We start from the raw sequence: 23,929 nt of genomic DNA on the forward strand, positions 1-23,929 counted from the left end.
TTTCATTGTTAGGTTAATTAGGATCGAGTTGTGGGGACTTTGTGCTGTCCCCACAGCATTTTCAGTCCCTACAAAAACCTTGTATCTAGACAAGTGTATGTCCCCAAAACTACGGAACAAGACTGGGTGTTCTCCCTTTGTGTGTCTGCCCTCTATCATAAAGCCATAAATATACACATGCACACCCATCTTTGTAAACACCAGTAACCATGGACCCCTTTTGTACTCTTAACGTTTTAGCAACAGCTCTCAATGGTTTTGCACACGAATTTCAATCGGCCAATCATGGACTCTTTGTTTGTGCCTTAACTGTTTTGTCCCTGGTCCTCGATTGCCAGTGTTTACAAACTCACCCACACACACCGAATGACAAGGGGGAAACAGTATGCCCCTTTGACTTCGCCACGGGGCATAGTAACAAAAATTAAAATGAAAGGTGATAAACGCAGTCTTTTATCATTCCTCGATCATCCTTACTTGTGATTTGACTTGTGATATAATTGTCTTGTGATGATTTCACTAATAGGATACTCTGGTGATAACTACCAACCTGAACAAAATGGTGTGGCTGATGTCGTTTCAGTTTCTCTTGTAATGTCCTGACTTGGCCTCTCAAAGCTTCCATCATGGCATCCTCCTCCTGCCTGGCCTTATTCTCCCCAATATTCTCTCTTGCATTGTGTTGTTGTCTTATAACTTTTATTTCCTGTAACATGACAATTGAAATGAAAAATGGAGTGGAGCCTGTTATGCAATAAATCATTACATAAGTAATACATTACTATCATATCTTGAATATTCCCAGCAATCACATACAATTCTACTGCTAATTATTATCATGGGTCTTTTATATAAAAGATTATAACACCTCTACTGAGCGTTGCGTGTAGCGCATATTGTTCCCAAAAGAGGGCACCACAGAGTTGGGTTCAAACATTTCGTTAAGGGGTGGTTTAGATAGATAGACTATTTTATGAAAAAAATCACTGTAGCGGCACATGCCGAATTAAGATGACAATACAACGTTAAACCATTAGAAACAAAAAATCAATTAATACTGACGAAATTAACACAAAAATGCAATAAGATACAATCCCAATTTAAATTCTAAAATTTTTTTAAAAGTGTTAATGTTAAACACGATTGACATTAAAAAGGTCAGTTTATTTTGTAATAATCATTACAATCATCGAACTTGCACTGAGGAACAGATATGATTCGTCATCATTCCATCAAAAAATCATATGAACAATTTCAAGATTCACAATGACAATATGTGAACTTATAATTATATGATTCATGTTACTAAATAAGAACTTGTACATTGACTTGATATTCAAACAATGAATGAACTCCTTGAATTACATTAAATCATACAAGTACATGTGCATTAACTTGATATGAGATTTTGTCACGATGCATGTATTTTGACAGAATCCTTTATACTCCCCCCCCCCCCCCCCCACAGAAGTGTGGGACGAGTCTACGAGTGATACTTACCCAAATAGCTACTACATATGCATATTTATTCAGCCGACAGGCTCAAACGCTAAAAGATTTAATCAACCACCGTGCGCCCTCTCGGGGCCTACCCATTATGCTACGTCATGAATCCGCCATTATACTTCCTCTTTTTTCTCGCGCACTAAAGGTGAAAAACCATCGTAACACGAGCCGAGAGTGGGGAGGAGGGCGGGAAGCTATTTGGGTAAGTATCACTCGTAGACTCGTCCCACACTTCTGTGGGGGGGGGGGGGGGGGGGGGGAGTCTACTTCATTCACTTACCCAAATAGCTACTACATATGCATAGAGTGGCACCGACAACCGGTGGCTGGGTAGGCGAGACGCCCTGAAATCAAATGGTTAAACAACAGTATATATATATATACATAATGATTTAGACCATTTAGATTGAATATACATGTAAATGTATTACCTGCTTAGTTAGTCTCCTGGTCAGGCCGGGAAGAACTACTGTGCAGGGTAGGGTTTGTAGACGAGGACTGGTGTTGTGTCAGTACCGTCCTCCCTGTGTTCCCTCCAGTCTGGAGTACATCACGTAAGTAGCAGGATGTGAATGTCGTGGCAGACTTCCAGCATGCTGCTTGAGAAATCTCTGAAATAGGGACTCCCCTAAAAAATGCCCAGGACGCCGCTACGGAAAATATCAGGAGGGCTGAAACTTGCCGTCTGATTTTTCGTCGGGAAGGACGCCTTTGGGATCAGGCGAACCCCACCTGGTTCCCAGCGGATATGTCCTGAATCTAAAGTCAACGCATGGATCTCGCTGCTACGCCTAGCGGTAGCCGCTGCGAGCAGGAAGGCCAACTTTATAGATACATGAATGAGGGGTGCTTGGCCCAAGGGCTCGTATGGAGCCTTGGCCAAAATGTTCAGGACCTGACCTAGATCCCAGGATGGGACCAGTTTCCGGATTGTAGGTCTCTCGTTGAACCTTCCCCGGAGTAGGTTAGTGATTGCAACATTAGAGGAGATAGATGAGCCATCAGCGAAGCCTTTGTGAATTGCTGCTATGGCTGATCGATAATTTCGTATCGTTCCTACTGACAAATTGGCTCTGAACAATGACAGTAGGAATTCTGAACAATGGCTTAAAGAAGCACAGACCGGATCCACAGCCTGTTCTGCGCACCACCTACTATAATGTCGTAGTCGACTGTCATAGACTCGTCGTGTTGAGAGACGACGTCCCTTTGCGGCCAGAGCTGCAGCGTCTTCAGAAAGACCTGCTGCTCGGTAGGCACGCTTGACAGTGGCCAGCACGCTAAGTGGAGATCTCCTGGAGATGGGTGTCGGAACCGGGACTGAGGTTGAACGAGTAGGTCGTGACGATCTGGGAGGATTAGAGGGGAGCCCACTAGGAGCCTCACCAGTCGCGGAAACCAGGGCTGACGCGGCCAAAAGGGGCGATCAGCAGGATCTTGCACCTGTCTCTCTCCAGTTTCCCGATGACCTTTGTAAGGATTGAGATCGGAGGGAAGGCGTAAGCGAACATGTTTGTCCAGTCTATTGATAGTGCGTCCGAGGCCCATGCATGAGGATGATGGGCTCTCGAGCAGAACACCGGGAGCTGAGTGTTGATTGCTGAGGCGAACAGGTCTATGTGTGGACGACCTAGGATCGAGAAGATCTGACTTACGATCCTCCTGTTCAATGACCACTCCGTGGGAACTACTTTGCCCCTGGAGAGAGAGTCCGCTATGTCGTTTTCCGCACCAGGAATGTGAATGGCACGTAGATCGACTTTGTGTCTGATTAGCCACTGAAACATTTCCCAAGTCCGGTAGCACAGCTGGGGTGATCTTGTACCGCCCTGTTTGTTGATATATGCTACCACTGTCGTGTTGTCGGTCTTGATTAGAACAGACCGGCCCACTACGTCTGCTTGAAAGTGATGTAGGGCATTGACTACAGCCTGGAGTTCTAGAACATTGATATGTAGGGACCGAGTGTTGTCGTCCCAAGTGCCTGCAGCTTGTCGAGGGGGAAGGGAGGCTCTCCAGCCCTCGTTGGAGGCGTTGGTGGAGATTATGACGTGAGGATCCCCTCTGGGGAAGCTCCGTCCGAATGTTCTGTTCCAATAACCACCAATAACCACCACCGCAGGTGTGGCCGCATGACTTCGTCGATGGAGACCAATAGAGAGATTGGATCTGTCTTGGGTCTGTAATGTGCCAGAAGATGCATTTGCAAAGGACGCATCCTCAGTCTGCACCATGGAACCAGGTCCACTAAGCTGGCCATGAACCCTAGAAGTTTCAGCCAAGCTCGCGCTGGAGCGACTTGAACTGATAGGAAGAGTTTGACGCACTTCCGCAGGCTGGCAACACGTTCCCCTGTGGGGAAGGCTATGCCCCTGCGTAGATCGATCTCTGCTCCCAGGAAAGTGATTTCCTGGGACGGGATTAGGTGGGACTTCTTTTCGTTGATGATGAAGCCTAGCCTCGTTGTCAACGTATAAGTATCCCTCAAATTCTGAGCAGTCTGGCCTTCTGATTTTCCCACTATCAGCCAGTCGTCGAGATACATAAAAATCATTATGTTTTCTCGTCGGAGACGTGATGCAACTGCCCGCACAACCCTGGTGAACACTCTTGGCGAGGTTGATAGCCCGAAGGGAAGGGCAGTGAACTCGTAAGTGAGCCCCTGATACCGAAAACGAAGGAATCGGGAGTGCTCTTGGAAGATGGGGACGAGTAGGTACGCGTCTTTTAGGTCTAATGACGCTCCCCACGCTGGTGTGGGTAATGACTCTAGAACTACATGGAGAGTTTCCATTCGGAAATGTTTGGGTCTGACAAACTTGTTGAGCGGTTTCAGATTGATTATCGGCCGCCATTCGCCAGCCGCCTTCTTTGGTGTTAGAAAGAAGGACAGGAAGCCTTTGAACTGCTCCATTGGTGGCACCAAGCGGACCGCTCTCTTCTCGATGAGGGATGAGATCTCTTGTTCGAGAGCTAATCGTTTGTCTGTGTTTGTCGGAACCGGTGTTTCGCGAACACATATTTCCGACGGAGGGGTGCTTGTAAATTCTAGTTGATAGCCGTGGCTGACTATAGAAAGCACCCATGCGTCGGAGGTGATCTCTCTCCAGGGCCCTACGAAATTTCTGAGACGACCCCCGACGGGCCCCAGTGTCGGGGTCGGCTCGGTAGGGGCGTCACCGCCGCCACCCAGAGCGAGGGGGCCGATTGCCCACCGCCACGTCCCCGGCCGCTAAATTGGCGTGCAGGGGCAGAGTAGGGGCGTGGAGCTGAAACCATTGCACCAGCTGATGCCTTGGCCGTCTGTTGGCGAAAAGGCTTGAATGGTTTCTTAAGGGCAGGGCGTAACGAGGGAGCACCCTTCGTTGCCTTCTTCCCAGAGAACTTGGGCTTGTTAGTGGCTGAAGGCTTCTTCAAGCTCAGTTTGTCTGCTGTCTCAATTCGTTTGGCTTCAACTTCCAGAATTTCCTGGAATTTGCCTCCGAAAAGGTCTTTGCCCATAAGAGGAAGGTCTTCTAACTTCTTCTTAGCGCCCTCGTGTGGTATGTAAAGTGCATCCATCACGCTAGTCCTACGTGACTTGGCAGACAGGATAGAGATTCTCGTAAATTGGTCTAGAAAGAAACGGAGTATTTCGTCCAGACACCGGAAGGCCGCTGCTAACATATCGGCTGGAATTTGTGAATCTTCCTCACATGCGCAGACGATATATTCAGATAACAGAAGTAAAAAGGCGCTTGTTTGTGAGCCAAATCTAGCCGCCTCATCGACCTTCTTCATTGTATCCTCCATCTTTGCTCTAGTCTTATCGACAAATATTGACTTGGTCGGGGCTTTGCCGCTATCTCCAGTCAATTTGTCCTTGGGCGTATCCGGAATAGAAGGAACCGTAAAGAAATCGTTTCGGTCCTTTTCTGGAAATTGGAAATAGGCTGCCGACCTTTTGTTGAAAGCCGTCCATTTCTTTGAATCGGCGATGCGTTGTATGCGATCGGCGCATAAACGATCCACCGGCATAGTTGGGAAAGCTGGATCCCGAGGTTCCTCCACGCCAGTCCGGCGTTTGAAAGAACGATGGGTGGTCTCTGGTTTACTGCTCTCTGGTAGTTGCAGTACCCGAACCATATCTCTTTGAACCAGCCTCAGCTGAGTCTCAAATGGCGAAAAATTGCCAGGGTCAGTGGCCTCATCATCCCCAGAGCGCTCATCTTGTGAGTGAGTGGAAGGGGGGTGAGTATCATCGACATCTATGTCAGGAGCATCTTGAACAGAAGTGCCCAAATTCATAGATGGGTGCAAGGAAATTCCCGCCTGTGATCTCGGGGGCGCCCAATCGCGGCCTGGAGTAGGTGGATTATCTGAGCAGACACTGATGGCAACCCCAGGATCTGGGGGCCGAGTGTGTTCCCCTCTCATCCCGCCCGAATTTGGCAGGATTGCGCCCGGATCCGGCTGAATTAAGCCCGGATCCGGCCGGATCGCGCCCGGATTCGGCCGGATTGGACCCGGATCCGGCCGGATCACACCCGGATCCGGCAGGATTAGACCCGGATTTGGGTCCGGAAATGTGGCCGCCGGGAGTGACCTCTGAGTCACCATTGGGGCCGATCTCCATTGTTGTTGTTTAGTGAGGGCTGCTAGCGAAACCTTGATGTCCTGGAAAGCTTTTAGAAAGATTTCTGTGGATACACCTTTGTTTTTCTTTTTCCGATGCGTCGACTTACGGGGGGAATCCCCTAAAGAAGACGGCGCGGCCTTGTGTTTCCTTTTCTTGCTTGGGTGACTTGATTCACTGGATGAAAACTCCGATAATATCCTAGGAATTCCGGAGCATTGATCAAAGAATGATGTTGACTGCGAGTCCGTGGCCCGAATTGGGGGAGGAGGCAAGTCAGTCACCGCGAGTCCTGCCCATTCCGCACGGGTGGAAGCAGGATGCTCGGAGCGCGATGAACGCGCAGACGGGGCCGGTGAGGATTGAATCCTTTTACCGCTCCGTGACTGGTCGTCCCCGAGAGTTGCTGGAGCCAGCAGACCGGGGGGACGAGGCGAAGAAATTCCCGTGAAACCACGGGAAATCGACGCCGGGTTGCTAGGTGACGCCGATGGTCCGGAGACCGGAGGCGTAATCGAGCGACTATTGGTCCCTTTTTGGGTCTTACCCTTGGGACCGCCGGTGGCCTTTGATGCGGCCTTTTTAACCACATTTTAGACCCATGTTAAATTATACATGAACATAAATACGTACGTAACGTTATACACAATTACATGGGAATATCACGTGTGCGCGCACCACGCTGTCACATTTTGCACGTGAACGCGTGTATGCCTATACATGTACTACACGCACAATGTTCGCTAAACTCTCCACAACGAGCTCACACTTTGGAGCCCCAAACCTACATTTATATCTTATCAAAACTTTACTTTAATGCCTCCAGTATTATCTATGAACACTAGCGGACAAATCCTAATGCAAAAGTTGGCATCCTGAGCCGGATCCTGGCACTAATTATTCATAGATTGGACCAATCACAGCCAAGAGTTTTGACCAATCACAGCCAAGAGTTTTGACCAATAAGAAGATAGATTGAAACCCTAATGATATGCAACAGTGAAACAATGCATGCACATGTACTGCATGTACTGTGTGGGTCATTCTGTCACAGCACTTTGAGCAAGCTGGGTCAATTTGCCCACCACCACCCCAGCTCCTGCCTTCTCTTGCAGGTTTTCATTTAAAGTGGCTTTTTAACAGGATTCGAAGACAGCCATCTCCTAATACATACATGATTGGACATGTATCATTATTGTTATGGTTATTGTCATCAGTTGATATTGTTACGGATATTGACGAGTGTTATAATACACTGTGATGTGAACTTTGTAAGGGGTCAGCCACTCTCTCTTATACCCAGGGGTTTGGGTGTGCTGTATCTTCCATAGCACAACCATGGCTGTCCCCAAAATGTTGACCAGATAGTTTGGTTCTGGCATGATTACTCTTGGGCCTGGGTGCCCATTCAGTAATAATTGGCCTGGGTGCCAAATGGTAATTGATGTACATGTACATTGGACCTGGGTGTCCATTGATTAATGTGGTTGTAATAGCAGACCTGTGTTTGCCAAGTCTACTTCATTCACTTACCCAAATAGCTACTACATATGCATATTTATTCAGCCGACAGGCTCAAACGCTAAAAGATTTAATCAACCACCGAGCGCCCTCTCGGGGCCTACCCATTATGCTACGTCATGAATCCGCCATTATACTTCCTCTTTTTTCTTAGCGACGGCATCGTGCAGAAGCAAATATTTTTGCTCTCGCCTTTTGACGAGTTTTTGTACGATTTTCGCTTTAAGAGTTTCTGTTTTATAGAATTTATCAACCAAGTGAGTTGTGTAGAATCTGTAGAGTTTGTTTTGAGTTAAGTAGTTCTCATTTGGAGTGATTTTGGAGTCATTTTGCTTTCGTTTTTCTTTCACGTGGCGTAGCAGGCTTTTCAGCCTTTGTCTGACACCGCGTGCGGCGGGCCAGGTCGGCACCGCGGGGCTAGCCCAGTGCCGGGTAGGCATCGTGGGTTCTCCCTTTGGGATCGAGTGCAATCCCATTTTAGCCGAGTCGGCTTTCCTGAGTTATTATTATTATTTCTGTTGTACAGTTATCTTATAATAATATTTCTTTGTCAAAAAAAAAAAAAAAAAAAAAAAAAAAAAGCAGTGCATTTAGTTTATGACTCCATAGAAATCTGTAAAGACCTTTAGGGGAGACAGTGCGTCGTATATCCCCGGAGAGAAGTGCGGTTATTCTCCACAAGGTCTGCTAGTCGCCCCACACGTGGGGCCCCTGTTCCGGAAGTCAGACTTTCGGCCGTTCAGGGGACTAGCGAAACGTTTCGAAGAATATAGCGGTTTCGGCCGTTCCCTGTTCTCCGTTCGTTTCCCCTAAGCTCGCGGTGAGCTAGGGCCTAGCGAGACGAGTACAGTGGGGGTATATCGACAGAGGTCGTTCCCTTTCCCCCTGACTGTTTCAGCTAGCTCGGGGAGCTAGTAAGCTAGAAGAGGACGTTTCGTTGGGTATATCGACAGAGGTCGTTCCCTGCCCCTCGTCCGTCCTAAGCTATCTCGGTAGTGCGGCGACAAACGAGATAGCGGCGAGATATTCGTGGGTATATCGGCCGCTGGCCGTTCACTTCCCTCAGATTAGAAAAATGCCGCACAGATTAGAAAAATGCATGTGATGTCAGAAAACTCACACTATTGTGTGAAGACTGTTGAACTATACAATTTGTTGCCATCTACAAGATGCACCCACACCACATTGGCAAAGACCCCCCCCCAATATTTTGTGAAAATAAGTGGCAAATTTTGTAAATATAACAAGTGGCCTTTTTTTTTTAAGTGCCCTTGTTTAAAAAAAAATAAGTACCTTTTTGTAACTTTAGCAGCTGAAACAAGTGCCTTTTTTAATTTGGCGCTTGTGCTGCCCTGAAAATGTGATCTATTGTCATAAAGTGAGTATAATCGTCCAATTTGAATAGCTCCCCCAATGGAAGATGGTACCAGCCCCCCTCCCACCCCCAAGTTGTTTTTACAGAGGCCAAGTGTCCAGAGAAAAAAAAACTTGTCAACATTTCGGCACGGATGTGCAAGTGCCCTTTTCATAAAAATGACCTTGCTACAGCTATGCATCAAGCTTGTGAACAACGGCCTCTTGACATCATGTATTTTTTCCCTGCCAACTTACTTCTAAAGAAAAGTCTGGTGAGTCTACATCTAGTCTGGCACATTCATTCTCAACCTGTTCAAGCTGCTCCTTTAAAGCAGCCATCTGCTTCCTCAAAGTGTCTGCCTCCCTCTCAGCCTGTAAATAAACAAAATTAAAATGATAAAGGCTGACAACTGATTTCATAAAACATTGTAGATCTTTGCCATGTAAATATCTTTTGCATCATGTAAAGATGCCGGATAGTGTAAATATTTTGTTGTGGCTAAATATATTTGGGGCCTGTGATATCAATTTGTGATTGCCCAGATAATTAATTATATAATATATTTTCCTGATACCAACATTTCTTATCCTGTGTTTGGATCAAATTTTTAGCTGACCCATCCATATTTTTTGTAGTTGAACCAAGATGAGTTCAAAGAAAAAAGAAATATTAGGAGGTCAGTTAGGCCATACTTTTGTTATGTTAGAGGATGAAATTGCAGCGATTGAAGCTGAAAGTGAAAGATTGACTTGGCCAGGGTTTTCTCGGCCAATGGGAGCCAAAGTCCCCAGCCACACGCCCTCCCCCAGGTGCAGAACTATAACACATACCCAGGATGCTCGGCCTTATGTCAGGCATGAATCTGGGAATTAAGACACAAAGAGGAAACTCCAAACCACACAAGACTTTGTACAGTGTTTTTCAATTTGTAATGGCATTCATGAAAAGTTAAAAAAACGAGGAAATTAGCGGATCCAAGGAAAAGTTGCATGCCTGTTATTGAAGCGGAAAGTGTTTAGGGACTTATAGCCAGTTTATTTCCTACATTATTCATACTGAAATAGTGTTAATTCACTGTGTGTTGGTTACTGGGCTTATTAGAGCCCGGTCACTGAATGCACATACGTTATTGGTTGCCAAAGGCCCAAAGGTTAAGTGCAGACATATGTGTTTGTACAACGTGTGCATATGTGTTTGTACAACGTGTGCATGTGTGATCGCGCGGAGGAGTTGTGTCGTGGACAGCGGGCGGTAAGGTTGTATGTTGCTCGCGCTCCGTGTTTTGGGTAATGCTGACACGCACTGTGTAAAGGCACTGCTGGCCCTGACTGTGCTGAAGTTGCGCTGTGTGATGCTGACGCGCAGCCGTAGAAGTGAATGTACTCTACGATACTGACGCTAGCTTGCATGGGTAAAGCGTAAATCAGGTTCAGGCTGAACAGCATGTATTACTTACATTGGCATGCATTACTTACATTGGCGTGTGTTATTTACATTGGCGTACACTACTTACATTGGCGTGTATAACTTACATTGTTTACATTAGTGTACATTGTTGACTTAGCAGTGCATTGTTTACATTGGGTGCATTGTTCAAGCTGTGCACGTTGCTGCTTAGGTGAGCTATCAGTTAACTCCCAAGTGTAATTGAGTGACCCTGGTACATTTGTAATTAGCAACCTCATTAGGACTCAATCACTACTGCATATTTCTTGATTATTGAATAATAAATTACGATCGTATATTTGTTGTTAGTTTATTGTGCAATTAACAAAGGGTAATCACAATCATCATAATCTGCGGTATATTTCCTCCAAACGGACCTGCTCCCTAGGCCTTGAGGTCGCTCTGAGTGGTCTCTCATCTTGGGAAAGTTTGGGTTCGGGAAGATCAGCTACACTCTAATAGGTGTCAGACTTGGTCCCAACGAACTTAGGTTTGGCCCGGGGAGATCCCCGCCACATTATGTACATACATAGTTCTCCTGATACTGAATATTGTACCTTATCAAGTACATGTACTAATATTCGTAGAGAAAATGTACATCAGTGTCTGCATTGAAACCCTTTAAACCGGTTGTAGGAGCTGATAATTGTGATGGTAAGACCAACTTTGAGGATTGGTTAACTAATTTAGACTTATGTAGTCAGATAAATGATTGACCTTGGAACAAAAAACTAAGTTCCTTGCAGTTAGGTCAAGGGGCCCAGCCTTACAGGTTTACATTGACTTACCTAAAACCAGCAAATTGTACTTAGAAGATGTTGTTAAGGCCTTGAAAGAAAGGTTTTAACCACAGGGACAGACAGGTCTGTTTAGGGCGCACTTTAAAGTGATGTCATAGAAAAGGTGAAGTTGGCAAGTGATATTCGTAGACTTGTACCTAAGGCATGTCCAGACGTATCTGCTGTCTTGCGAGAAGAGTTAGGTTGAGATTATTTCATAGAGGCACTAGACTCACCTGATGTTAGAATGCAGGTCCGATGAGCTAAACCTAAGGACTTAGGGGCTGCTCTTACAGTAGCTTTAGAAGAAGAGGCCTTTCTTCAGGTAGAATACAACAAAGCAAATTTTCTACAGAGAATGGGTACCAATGCATATCAAAGTAAGCCCAATGAGAACTCAACTACCAAATAGGCAGATTCAGGATGACTTTAGACACAAGATTGAGCACTTAAAGCAGACAGTAATGGAACTTCAGGTAGCCCTTCAGCAAAGTAGAACAAGAAAGCCTAAGGGACCATTGATGACTATATAGACTATGCCCTTCCAGTTTACAGTTCAAGCAGGAACTGTATACTGGAAGGGCATAGGTCGTCCCAATGTAGAGTACCACAGCATGGATACTGGGGATGCTCGCCCCAAACGGCAACATGCTCGTCGTTTACCTCACTATCACAGGGCTGAAGCACAAACACAGATTGAAGATATGTTCAAAAAGGCGTAATCTCACCATCCAACAGTCCATGGGCGAGTCCCGTTGTTTTAGTCAAGAAAAAAGATGGATCCACTAGGTTCTGTATTGATTATAGGAAATTGAATGAAGTAACTCACAAAGATGCATATCCTCTTCCCCGTAATGATGATAGCCTTGATGAACTGTCTGGCTCACAGTGGTTTACATCATTGGATTTGGCCAGTGGTTATTGGAAAGTAGAGGGTAATCCAGAGGATAAGAGTAAGACAGCTTTTACTACAGGAAGTGGTCTTTATGAATTTAATGTGATGCCATCCGGGCTCTGTAATGCCCCTAGTACATGTGAAAGATTAACAGAACTTGTGTTAGCAGGATTACAGTGGAAGACCTATTAGCATACTATTGATGACATCTTGATTTTCGCTCGATCCTTTGAGGAACACTCGTCTCAGCTGAGTGATGTTTTTGACAAATTGTCCTCAGCAGGGCTTAAATTGAAGCCCAAAAAGTGACATTTATTTCAGAAACAAGTATTACACTTGAGGCACATGGTGTCCAGTGATGGAGTGTCAACAGACCCCGAGAAGATTCGCAAATGCCCTGTATCTGAATAAAGTTCGCAGTTTCGTAGGTTTGTGTTCCTGTCACAGACGTTTTGTGAAAGACTTTGCTCATAATTATTGCAGCTGCACTCCACATGTTTACACACAAAGATGTATGTTATAAATGGACAGCCAAATGTGACACTGCATTTCAGCACATAAAGAGTAACCTCATCTCGGCAAATGTCCTAGCATTTCCAGATTTTTCAGAACCATTTATATTTCATACGATGCTAGTGACCAGGGTATTAGTGGAGTTCTTTCCCAAGTTCAAGGAGGACAGGAAAGAGGATCGGTAACAAAAGTTGTAAGTTGTCCAAAAGTGACCATAACTATAGTGTGAGCGTAACTATAGTGTGAGCGTAACTATAGTGTGACCAAGAAAGAGCCTTTAGCTGTCGTGCATTTTGTGAAACACTATAAGCATTATTTGTACGGAAGGAAATTCAATATAGTGGATCATGGTTCATTACGATGGCTCTGTAATTTCAAAGATGTGCAAGGCCAACTGGCCAGATGGATAGAAACTTTGAGTGCTTTTGACAATGAGATTAGTTACAGACCAGGTACCCAGCACAAGAACGCTGATGCAATCTCCAGAATGCCGTTGGATAAGGTTAAGGAAAACACAATTCACCATGTTAAACTTACCAGTTTTTCTCTAAGTACTGTCTTTGCAGGAGGCTCAGCAGAGGGACAATGCATTGGCTCTGATAATCTCTTGAAAAGAGAGCCCTGCTGCGAGGCCACCTGGCAGGTTGATCACAGGTCACAGCCAAGAGACAAAAGGTTACTTGTACCTTTGGGATCAGCTGCAGGGCCATTCTCCGCTAAAGTGTTCAAATGTGCCATTTTTGTGTCCCTTGTGTTTCTAAGAAGTATGGAGTGTGTTTGATAATGATTTATATTAATTTTCTTCGTGGCTCAGTTTTGTTTCATAAGCCCATGTAGTAAGAAGGTAACAAAATCAAGAAAAATCTTAGAAATTGTGACGGGTGAGGTGGTATTTGTTGCGGTTTTCTCTGTCCCCAGCCAAGGTGTGTTTCATGAAAAGTCTCCCATTTGTCTTTCATGTGTGCATATCAATGATTACCCTTTTATATTATTAGTCCATAGTATGCTCTAAATATACAATGACAAATCGAAAAAGATTAGCTCATTAATTCTACTTGAGCGCCTTTGGAGCACATGTCGCCAATTTCATAACCAGATACGTTACTATTTTTTCGAAACGATAAACAGACTTAACATTTGAGGAATACGCACGTTAAAGTTGTAGTAGGGGGGCCAATGTACTTCCGTTGGCAGGAAATGTTAATTTTGGTCAATTGGTTGGACCATCTTCTGGGATGTTTAAACTTACAAAAAATTGATGTTGCCATTTTTTCTGACCATTTTCTGATACCTTAATCTTATTTTCCATAATATGCCCCAAAACAGGTTAAAATACACACAATATGGTGTTAGAAATAGGAGCTCAAGTATTGATTAAGTATCCATTTACCCCTTTGGGTTTTTTAATAATGCTTCTTATACTAAGTAACTGCTCTGCATGCGTTTTTAAAGTCCTGTTAGTGTGTGGAGTATAAACAGCTGAATTTTCCTGTAAAATATCAACATATTTTCGACTATTTATTAACATGACACCTTTTGCTGGAACATTACATACATGTACATACACTTTTAGATCTTGCAGCAAACACATGTTCATCTGTCTAATGTTTATAAAGGATTGTGTCCATGGCCGACCATACCAGCAGTACAAACTGCTGCAGTGTCAGAACTAAATTGAAGGATCATCATCCTCACCATCGTCGTCACTTGAGCAACGTGACAGGTTGGCATACAAATGCCTCAATGCCTCCCTCTGTTGCGGCTGTCAGCTTGCAGGCAGCTCCCAACGCAGCAAAGGCAGATAACACCTCAGCAGAACACTAATTTAGTGCTTGCCAACAATTGAGCTTGCCCTTCACCACAAACTTGCCCGTATCTGCTCAGCTCCAGTGAAAGCATGGAAGCCTGCATCTGTGGAGGCGCCGAGGGCATTAGCTATTATTGGTGCCAATGGTATTTTCTGTTTCTTAGTCCCAGTGCCACTCCAACCAACGAAACAAAAACAATTCAACCAACAAGCTGTTCATCTGATAAACATCGATGGAGGAAGAAGATGATTCCCCAAATTCCAGAATTCTCTCCAAATTCCAGATGTCATCGCCACCCCACCCACAGCAGGGCACAGCAGTGGACTCCAGGGGGCCGTTGTTAAGGCCAACGCTGACAGTAATATCTGCTAACTTTGAGGGGATATTGCCAACCAAAGAATACCTTCTTGCTAATATCTGCAAGGACACCAAGTGCGGTGCCATTTGCCTGCAAGAAATGCACCGTGGTCCCAGCAAAAGACCAAAAATCCACGATATGACACTGACAATGATGAGTGCCCCTACGAGAAGTGTGGGAGTGCATTTGGTTTTTTTGGGGGGGGGTTCAAAACTGGGACTGTCATCCAGTCAACTTCCATATCCGATGACCAGGACATCGAAGTCCTGAATACTGAGCTTAGTGGAGTAGCCATAACATCTGTCAACAAACCACCCGGAAGCCCCTTCCTAATGCCACCGCCACAATCCACAAAACAGTCCAAGCCATGCATTATTATCGGGAATTTAATAGCCACAGCAGCATGTGGCTATCATTCCATCACAGACGGCGAGGCTTTTGAATTGCTGGCCGAAGCAAGTCAATTTAGCCTAATTCACAATGCGAAACTGCTGGAGTCTTTCCACAGTGGAGGCTGGAGATAAAGTTTCAACTCTGCTCTAGCCTTTGTGAGCCACAACATCGCCTCGCTTAGCAACAAGATGGTCCTTGACCCCATTCCAAAGACCCATCATCGCCCTATTGGAATCAAAGTGACTGCTGCTGTCTCTCAGCAACAATTCCATTCCGCCGCCGTTTCAACTTAGTAAGGCAAACTGGGAAGGCTTCACCAATGAGCTCAAACACTATCTAGCTGACATTGATCCAACCCCCGATAACTATGACACTGGGTTGTTGATGTGGTGGTGCAAGAACATCCCAAGAGCTGCCGCACTAATTACATCCAGGCTTAGTATCCTGCAGTGCTGAACTTTACAGGAAATGAAAACGACCCTCTTGCTGTCGATACCATCTCAGCTGGGGAGGAATTAATAACAGCCATATCAGAACAGCTTCAAAGCTTGTGTCAAACCCTTGTAGTAACCACCAATATGACCAAGAAGCCAATATGGCCTCCAAGCCTGGAGTAAATATTTAAAAAAAGCTCAGCAATGACCGCACAGAGCCAAGTGAAGCATTGTTACATCACCGCCAACCAAATAGCCCACAACAACTGCTATTAAATGGTAAAGTGCCACATTCTCCTAAACGACCGAAACCAATGCTCCGCCAGAAAGACGCCACCCTCGACATTGGCTTTATCAAATCCTTCTCTGCTAATGAACTTGCGACTGGCATAAATAAAGAATAGGAAAGCAACCAAACTGGATAACATTTTCACCGAAGAACTGAAACATCTTGGACCAAACGCCTCAAATGGTTACTCCATCTCTTCAACACCTGCCTCGCCACACAAACAATACCTAAAGTGTGGCAAGAGTCGAAGGTCATCACCCTCCTAAAACCTGGGAAAGACCCACTGCAGGCCAATAGATATCATGGAGAGTAAGCAAGCATGGGTAGGTCACTTGACTGCTTGTCGTTGCTGCTGCCAGCCACACCTTATTGCGAGCCAGCTTATCATATTTTGCTGTGTTTCGTATGTGGTTTTGCCATGGTTAGCACGCCGCATGTGCATACACATATCGTGTACATGCATATCGTGTAGTTTGCCCAAACATCCCGAGGCATAGGTACACAGGCCGCAACTGCTCCGGTAAGTGTTTCAACTTCGTAAGTTTTGATGTTATCTTAAATAGCACTTTGCAAAACATTTTTATGCCATGAATACTCAAGGTTTGAAGCCAAGTCTGTATGAAACATTTTTATGCCATAAAATAAATATCCCAGGTTGAAAGCCAAGTCTATATGAAAATTGTGCATAATATGACTTGAATTTTCGATACCGAACCTCCTTGTAATATTGACTGTATACTTGCACATACTTCGATCCTAAATATGTTGAATTATTGACAAATAAATGGAAATCGAGGTTTATAAAACCGCTAATGCAATTTCTCCTGACGAGAGATAATCAAGGATAAAGAGAGATGGTTATTTAAAATAATTAAATAATTGAATAATTGGATTCATAGTCATTGTATATTTGTAATTAAATTAATTTCTATTCTTCTGTTTTCTGTTATTACAGACTGCTGAAGAATGACTGTCGTTTTTTTGTAGTAATAAAATTTTGATCAATTAAGTGGAATATATACCCAGTGTCACTTTCAAATTTTCTGCGTAACCTTCCCAGCTCGGTTACATCAGTTTATTATTATAACGTATCTGATCAACTTGGTAACGTATGTGTTCAAATATCAATCTTTAATTTGTGAGCGTAGCTAAGAGGATACAATTAAATGTATTGTTCAGACATTATCTATCTCTAACCAACAGGGACACTTAAATGATGGTTTCGAGGGTTCGGGCGGTAGGGTAGGTGGGTTGGTTGGGGGTGAACTTAGGGGGTGGGAGATGGGGCAGCTCAACACACATGGCAAAAGGAAATTCTGACCTCCATCCTGTGTGCCTGAATTCAATTTTAAATCATTTGGTCATAGTGGGGTGCTGTGGTCCAATGGTTACATTGTTCGACTCGTCTGCCGTGGTACATGGGTTCGAATCCTGACCGTTGGAACATGGTGTTTGTGCTCTTGAGCAAGGCACTTTACCATTATTGCTCCGTCCTTCGGATGGGACGTAAAGCCGTAGGTCCCGTGTGTTGTGTAATGCACGTTAAAAAACCCAGTAACACTTATCGCTAAGAGAAGGGGTTTGCCCCGGTGTTTCTGGCAGTGGCTGCAATATGCGCCGCAGTACCTTGTAAACCATTATAAGGTACTACATAATGGGTCTCATATTTCTCATAAACTTTATTTACCTTTCTTTAATAATAGACATAATTGCCAGCGCTACGAGTACCTAATTGTTGGTAGATACATGCGCTATATAAGACTCCGATATTATTATTATTATAGTTGATCAGGATTGTTTGCCAGGGGGTGCACTGTTTTGTATTTTAGTAAGGTCATTAACCGTGAAAGGCATGCGCAAAACACATCACGCGAACAATATGTCACATGATTATTTCCGTATAATTTATATTCCCCTGCTCAAACCCAAAAAAATGAAATAAACAAATAAAAAATAATAATAATAACCATAATAATAGAACAAGATGATATTCTAAACGCAGGCGCGGATCCGAACTCCGCGGTCTTGAACCCTCCACCCCCCCCCATGCTCTGACCCCCCAAAAAACCCACAACAATGGGATATAAAAAAAAATCTGACGGGCCGACCCCCCTGCAAAATGACAGCATTCCGAGTGATAACTGCAGCGACAGAAAACATGTAAATATTATTGCAGATGGATTTTTTTTTTTTTTTAAACGATCATTATAAAAGGATGTTTCTGTTGACAAACAGAATCAACGAAATCTCTTATTTCAGTCTGTCTGTCACAATGTGTACCAATGAAATTCACATCTACTTATATCCACAGAATCTTATTTAAAGACATGAATTTATTGAAGTGGACTTGCGGTAATATATCTGTTAGATCGTTACACAACGTTTTAGAAGACTTAACTTTAAGTAGTTATTTCCCCCCCCCCCCAAAAAAAATAGTTAAAACTTGCCTTGGTATTGTTCCATGTATTCATAAAATGCACAGCATAACATAGAGTGACAAAATAGGGATCAATGCAAACTCGACTTTTATTGATTGTTTTTTAATTGTCGAGATCTGGCTTTGTTCGTATACAGGGTGTAAACATTTTTAGATTTTGTCGATACCTTTGGTGTATGAAGAGTGTGGCGTTTTCAATAACACCATTATATATGATTGATTACAGCAGCTATACAGCTTTGTGTAAGTGCTGCTTACTATGTTATCCCGTATATCATGTTTTTTATTTTAAATCTGATTTGCCAGATATGTTACCAAAACAGCTTACTATCTCAATCTCATCGGAAATATTTGTATAATTACCTGTTCATCGAAATGATAATGACTAATTACTTAGTTCATATTGACTTAAGCCTTCATATTGACGTAAGCCTGACTTAAGTGTTTGTTTCAAAGACAACTTTTCTATAGAATGGTGATAACGTAGCTGTTGGGTTGTTAAAACACGTTTTAGAAGGTTCAATTTCAAGTATTTTTGTCAAAAAAATATGGTTTAGTTAAAAATCAGTACTGTTTTGTTCCACATTCTGGAGCTATTAAACTTTACGATTTTGAGCAAATTTCATATATTCATTATAGTTGATATTTTGTAAAGTCCGAGTCCCAACTTGAATACTTTAGCGAAGAATGTGCCTGGAGTTAAACAAGGTATTCTGTACAGACATTTTGAGAATAACCTGTCCTCGTTTCTACAAGTTATAGTACCTAGGCCTTTGCAAAAGCAAGTATTGTATACAGCACATAATGTCAGAGCAGGGGCCCACTTAGGTCGAACAAAAATGTTCAGCAAAATGCTCAAAAAGAGGCAATCAGTACATACTTGTAGTTATGGATTATTAACCAAGTGAGCCGAGGCATATCCTCTGAGAAACCAGGAGGCAGAGACTGTGACATGAGTGCTTGTCAAACAGTTTATTTGTCGGTATGGTGTCCCTCTAAGCCTTCATAGAGACCAAGGTTCAAACTTTGAGAGTAAGTTGTTTCAAAGTGTGTGTAAGTTGTTGGATATCACCAAGACAAGAACCACGGCTTATCATTCCTAATCAGATGGTCTGCTGGAAAGATTGAATAGAACTATCCAAGCCATGCTTAGCATGTATGTGAAGATCAGTCAGATTGGGATACCCATATACCTTATGTTATGATGAGTTACAGGGCTAATGAACAGGAGACAACAGGTGTTAGCCCTAATAAAATGATGTTCGGTAGAGATGTTATGTTGCCTTTGGACCTTTTAGTTGTACACACTGCCCTGAAAATGAGTATGCAAATTCAGAAACATACCAAAGGTGAACACAAACGTCAAAAACATTTGTATGATGCAAAACTAAAAGGAGATCTAAGATTTTAGGCTTTGCATGGTGGAGTATTGGTATCGTTTCGGTTTGCAGTAACACCATGCGGTTTTAAGTACTGCTCAGTAGATATTTAGTTCTGAAAAGAACTTGTCCTGCTTATTATCAACTTTCGCTAAGTAGTTTTAATTCTGATCAGAACAGTCCTGCTTTAAGTTCTAAAAGAGATCCATATAAACCAGGTGACAAAGTTTGGTTGAATAGGCCGGTAAGGAAAGTTGGACTGAGCCCTAAATTACAATCATTTTGTACTGTACTGTATGCTGTCATTAAGTGTATTTCTGATGCAAGCCTTGTCATTCAAGTTCTTCTGAGCAGCTTCTGTATCCAGGAGATGAAGACAACAACACAGCCACACCGGACGAAAACAACAGAACTACTGCATCCAGATACTTTGAATTTCCAGAGGGAGATAGGATTCCAAACCGTGTATCTAATGGGGAAGAGCCTGAGGCAGACGCGACCCACACACCTGAAGGCCAAGACCCAAGCGATGGGAGTGTAACATACTCCGACGCGGAAGTCATGGTGCAGGGAGCAGGTGAACCTACAGCTATTTGTCACACCGACAGAGAGGATATGCAACAACTGGACAACGTGCATGATTGGACCGGCAGGACATATCCTCCACGTCGTCAGAATAGACCTCCTGCCTGGATGCGGACTGGAAACTAAGTGACTTGAACTGTGTTTATAAAAATGGCAATGGAAATGTCAATATTTGACTGTGCCATTGGGGCGCAGACCAGTGTGGCCACTTTTAAGAAATTGCATTTTGCTGAATAGAGTTTTTATAACTCACCAGCTGCTGTATTATTGACGGCCAATTTTCCCATATAATTTTGTATGTACTTTTTGGAAATTGATCAATTGGATGATTCTTAATACAGCTGCATGGAAACTACCTTTTGTAAATATCATATTATGAAGCATGTAACAATTAAGCGCGGGGATGCGCCTTTCCATCGGGGAGGGTAATTGTAACACTAATTGTTTCACTACCCAAGGCAGATTGTGGCTACTTTTTATTTCTTTATAATTTGTACCCGCCGTCCATCGAGCTCCTTAACAGTTTATGTAAGTGTACTTTTTTTTATATTTATTTGGTAAACTATGTTGAGCGTACTGGGCTCCTGGCCGAGCTGACTTTCCATTTTACTATGGGCATGGCCCTTTACATTTGTTTAATAATATTTTTGTGGCTAAAATTAATTCGTGCGTGTGATATCAATTTGTGATTGCCCAGATAATTGATTATATCATATATTTTCCTGAGACAAAAATTTATTTTCTGGTGTTTGATTTGTTTGGAGTTTGTGTCAATCCACTGGCGGGCGTGGCCTCCATAAGGGGATGCCGCTACAAGAGATGTCTGTAAATGTTCCCATTGGTCTGTGAAATTGGCATTTTTGGAGGCAGTCACATTTGCTGGAAAATGTAGTTGAAGTACCGTATTTACCGTAGTACACAGGTGAAGGCTGATTGTACAGTTTTGACAATAAATGCAATAAAATGTGAACTTAGGTACAACGCTCTGGGTATTGGCTAAAACTTGGGTAATTTGCTTCAAAACTGTTCAGTGTTATCATAAAATATAAGTCTGAATCATGGAGGAAGGTTGTAATTTAGTAACAGTATTGGACTGGTTAACAAACGTAAACTTGAACTTCTTACAACTTTGCGAGACCTGCAAGGGAAAAGTCAATTAAAGTTTTATTCAGGTTGGTTCAACCATCAACCAAGGCCAAACAGCTTTACCGACATTTGTAGTGATCGTCGTCATTTCTTCCAACAACCGCCAATGGATGTTATTAATTATGCACTCTTTGTTATTCCAAGATCGCGACATTTGGAGCAATACATCGATCCTTCGTTGATCGCAAAACAGGCCCCCAAAATAATGTGACACTGAATTGTAGGGGAGTTCGCTGCAGCGAACTCACAACATCAGCCATGATGGAAGCAACACCACTCACATACATTGTGTATGCAACATATACGTACATAACATAGTGTGCACCATAGAGCCAACCTTGTTTCCAGGGTGTCAAGCAGTACATGTTGCCATTGACCGTTTTACAGATAGCCCGGAAGTATGCAATGTAGGCATTTGATTGGTCAGACCATGTGTAGGGAGCTGAGATTTGAGATTTGAAATTATTACATGGATGATCCCTCATCATAATCAATCTTGCGTTAGTTCTCCATTTTTTCTGTGTATAAAGAAACTTCACCTCTATGTAGACCGTTGCTCAGTCGTTGGTGGCATCTCCCGAGGTACAGTCTGAACTTTTACGGTGAGTCTGAAGGGCGCCACCGCAGGGCGGAGGCGGGTCATGCTAATCTCCCGCCTCCGTCATCGGTCGGTGCTCTTTGACCGCCACTTCACAGGTAACAATTTTGCAGTTTTCTTTTCTTTTGAATTAAATATGTCATATGTCCTTAAACCGGAAAGACCAGGGAATATTTGTGATATTGCAGATGGGGCGAACTGTTGCATTTTCCCTGCCATTGGTGAGTTTTCATTTTACGAACTTTGGCCAAGATGGCGACCCAGTAGTCTTGCATTTATTCTTTGATAGGCCTGTATTGTGGTGATATGTCAGACCGGAACATTGGAGTCTTTTAAAGCAAATTCCGAGGTTTTTATGATAATTCATCGCTCGGTTTTGCTCGGAGATTTTTTGTAATTCATTGCTCGGTTGTGTTTACTAAATAGCGCCCCATTATTAAGTGAAGTCGCTAACCATGAGTGAATGTACTTTATGCATGTAATTATGCCTGAAGAGATGAAGTGTGGCACTGAGACACCCTTATTTGTGATGAATATGGGACTCAAGTATATTTGTGCCTTCCTTATTTTTGCCTTAGAGAATTTTGTACTTTCTGAATTTGCATTGTGTGACCAAATTGTCCTTTGTGCTAATTTATGAGTACAAATATATGGATTTTGTTCTGTCAGTAATGTGTTTTTATCTGCCCCTTTCTGGTCTGCTATGAATATGGCACTAGTTACACATGTATTTTCTTGCTCGACATGCACTTTATTGAACTCCCCTTGTATTAGAGAAATTATGTAGGTTTACATGGGTGACTTTGAAGAAATAACCGTTTCTTTTAGCTCCAACTATTTTCCAATTCATCGCTGGGTTTTTCGTCATAACCTGTCCATTGCTCCCTTTAATTAGATGTATTGTTTTCCGGTGCCAGCATTAGATCATCTTACAATGTACTTATGATCCCTTTATTTTTATTCCTTCCTTTCTCATGTGCTGTTTCGATGCTAATCTCCCGCCTCCGTCATCGGTCGGTGCTCTTTGACCGCCACTTCACAAAATAAAATATTCAGTCAAGTCGAACCCAAGAGTGTCGTGGGCCAGTTATCCTTTGTGAACACAATACCCATGCCATTTGGGAGCTGTGACCTCTGACCGCCCCCCCCCCCCCCCCACCACCACACATGCCAGATATACTTATGTGTGGCCCTTTTTAGTATTCATTGCATTCGGCGCACGCAAAGCACAGCAAACATACGGACACTGGGTGGCCACGCCCCATGGACAAAAAAATATTTTCTGAGGTTACACCATACAACTGTTTTGTGAACACTATTCAACAACAGCCAAGTAGAACAAGGAAACGGAACCCCTACATTCAAGCCGCTGACCATGCACAGCCTTGACTCGCAGAAAAGCCAACACAGAGGGTGGACAGGCAATCAACGAGACATGACTGCAAAAATGCAGTTAAAACAAACGTTGAAATGGATTGCCCATCCGACTGCAAAAATTAGGACAACCTGAAGTCCCCGAACCCACAGAAGACACCCTCCACATTTTCCACGGATGTGGAGCGAATTTGGCATCATGGGAGCCGGCGGTCTCAGAGCCTTTAGGGCACAAACATTTTGTGGAGGCCTAGTAAATCTTCCTCTTATATATACAGATTATACTGAATTGCAGCATGAAGTGAAGACTCAACAGTCGTGCATTTAAGCTTTGAGGATGCGGTCTGTGAAAGTAAAACTGAACTTGGTATGTGACATTTGACAGCATTATCATATGAAGGTTGCCATGTTGCATCTATGACTCAAGTTTGGTTCAAATTGGACTGGTATTTTGGTCAAATGAAACCAATTCTTTTTTAAATTTGACCAAAATACC

General features: G+C 43.4%; 1 protein-coding gene across 1 annotated transcript in view; it reads right to left on the bottom strand.

Moving 5' to 3' along the window:
- The window catches only part of LOC119739374 (centriolin-like), a 306,576-nt gene that overhangs the window by 112,569 nt on the left and 170,078 nt on the right, over positions 1-23,929 (bottom strand). Inside the window, exons 16-17 of the mRNA XM_038214300.1 lie at positions 9,254-9,370; positions 551-706 (exon numbers count right to left, since the gene is read on the bottom strand). Coding sequence (XP_038070228.1) covers positions 551-706; positions 9,254-9,370 — 273 coding nt within the window. The remainder of the gene's footprint in view (positions 1-550; positions 707-9,253; positions 9,371-23,929) is intronic.

This window comes from Patiria miniata, unplaced genomic scaffold, assembly GCF_015706575.1.
Source record: "Patiria miniata isolate m_02_andy unplaced genomic scaffold, ASM1570657v1 HiC_scaffold_30, whole genome shotgun sequence".
NCBI lineage: Eukaryota > Metazoa > Echinodermata > Asteroidea > Valvatida > Asterinidae > Patiria > Patiria miniata.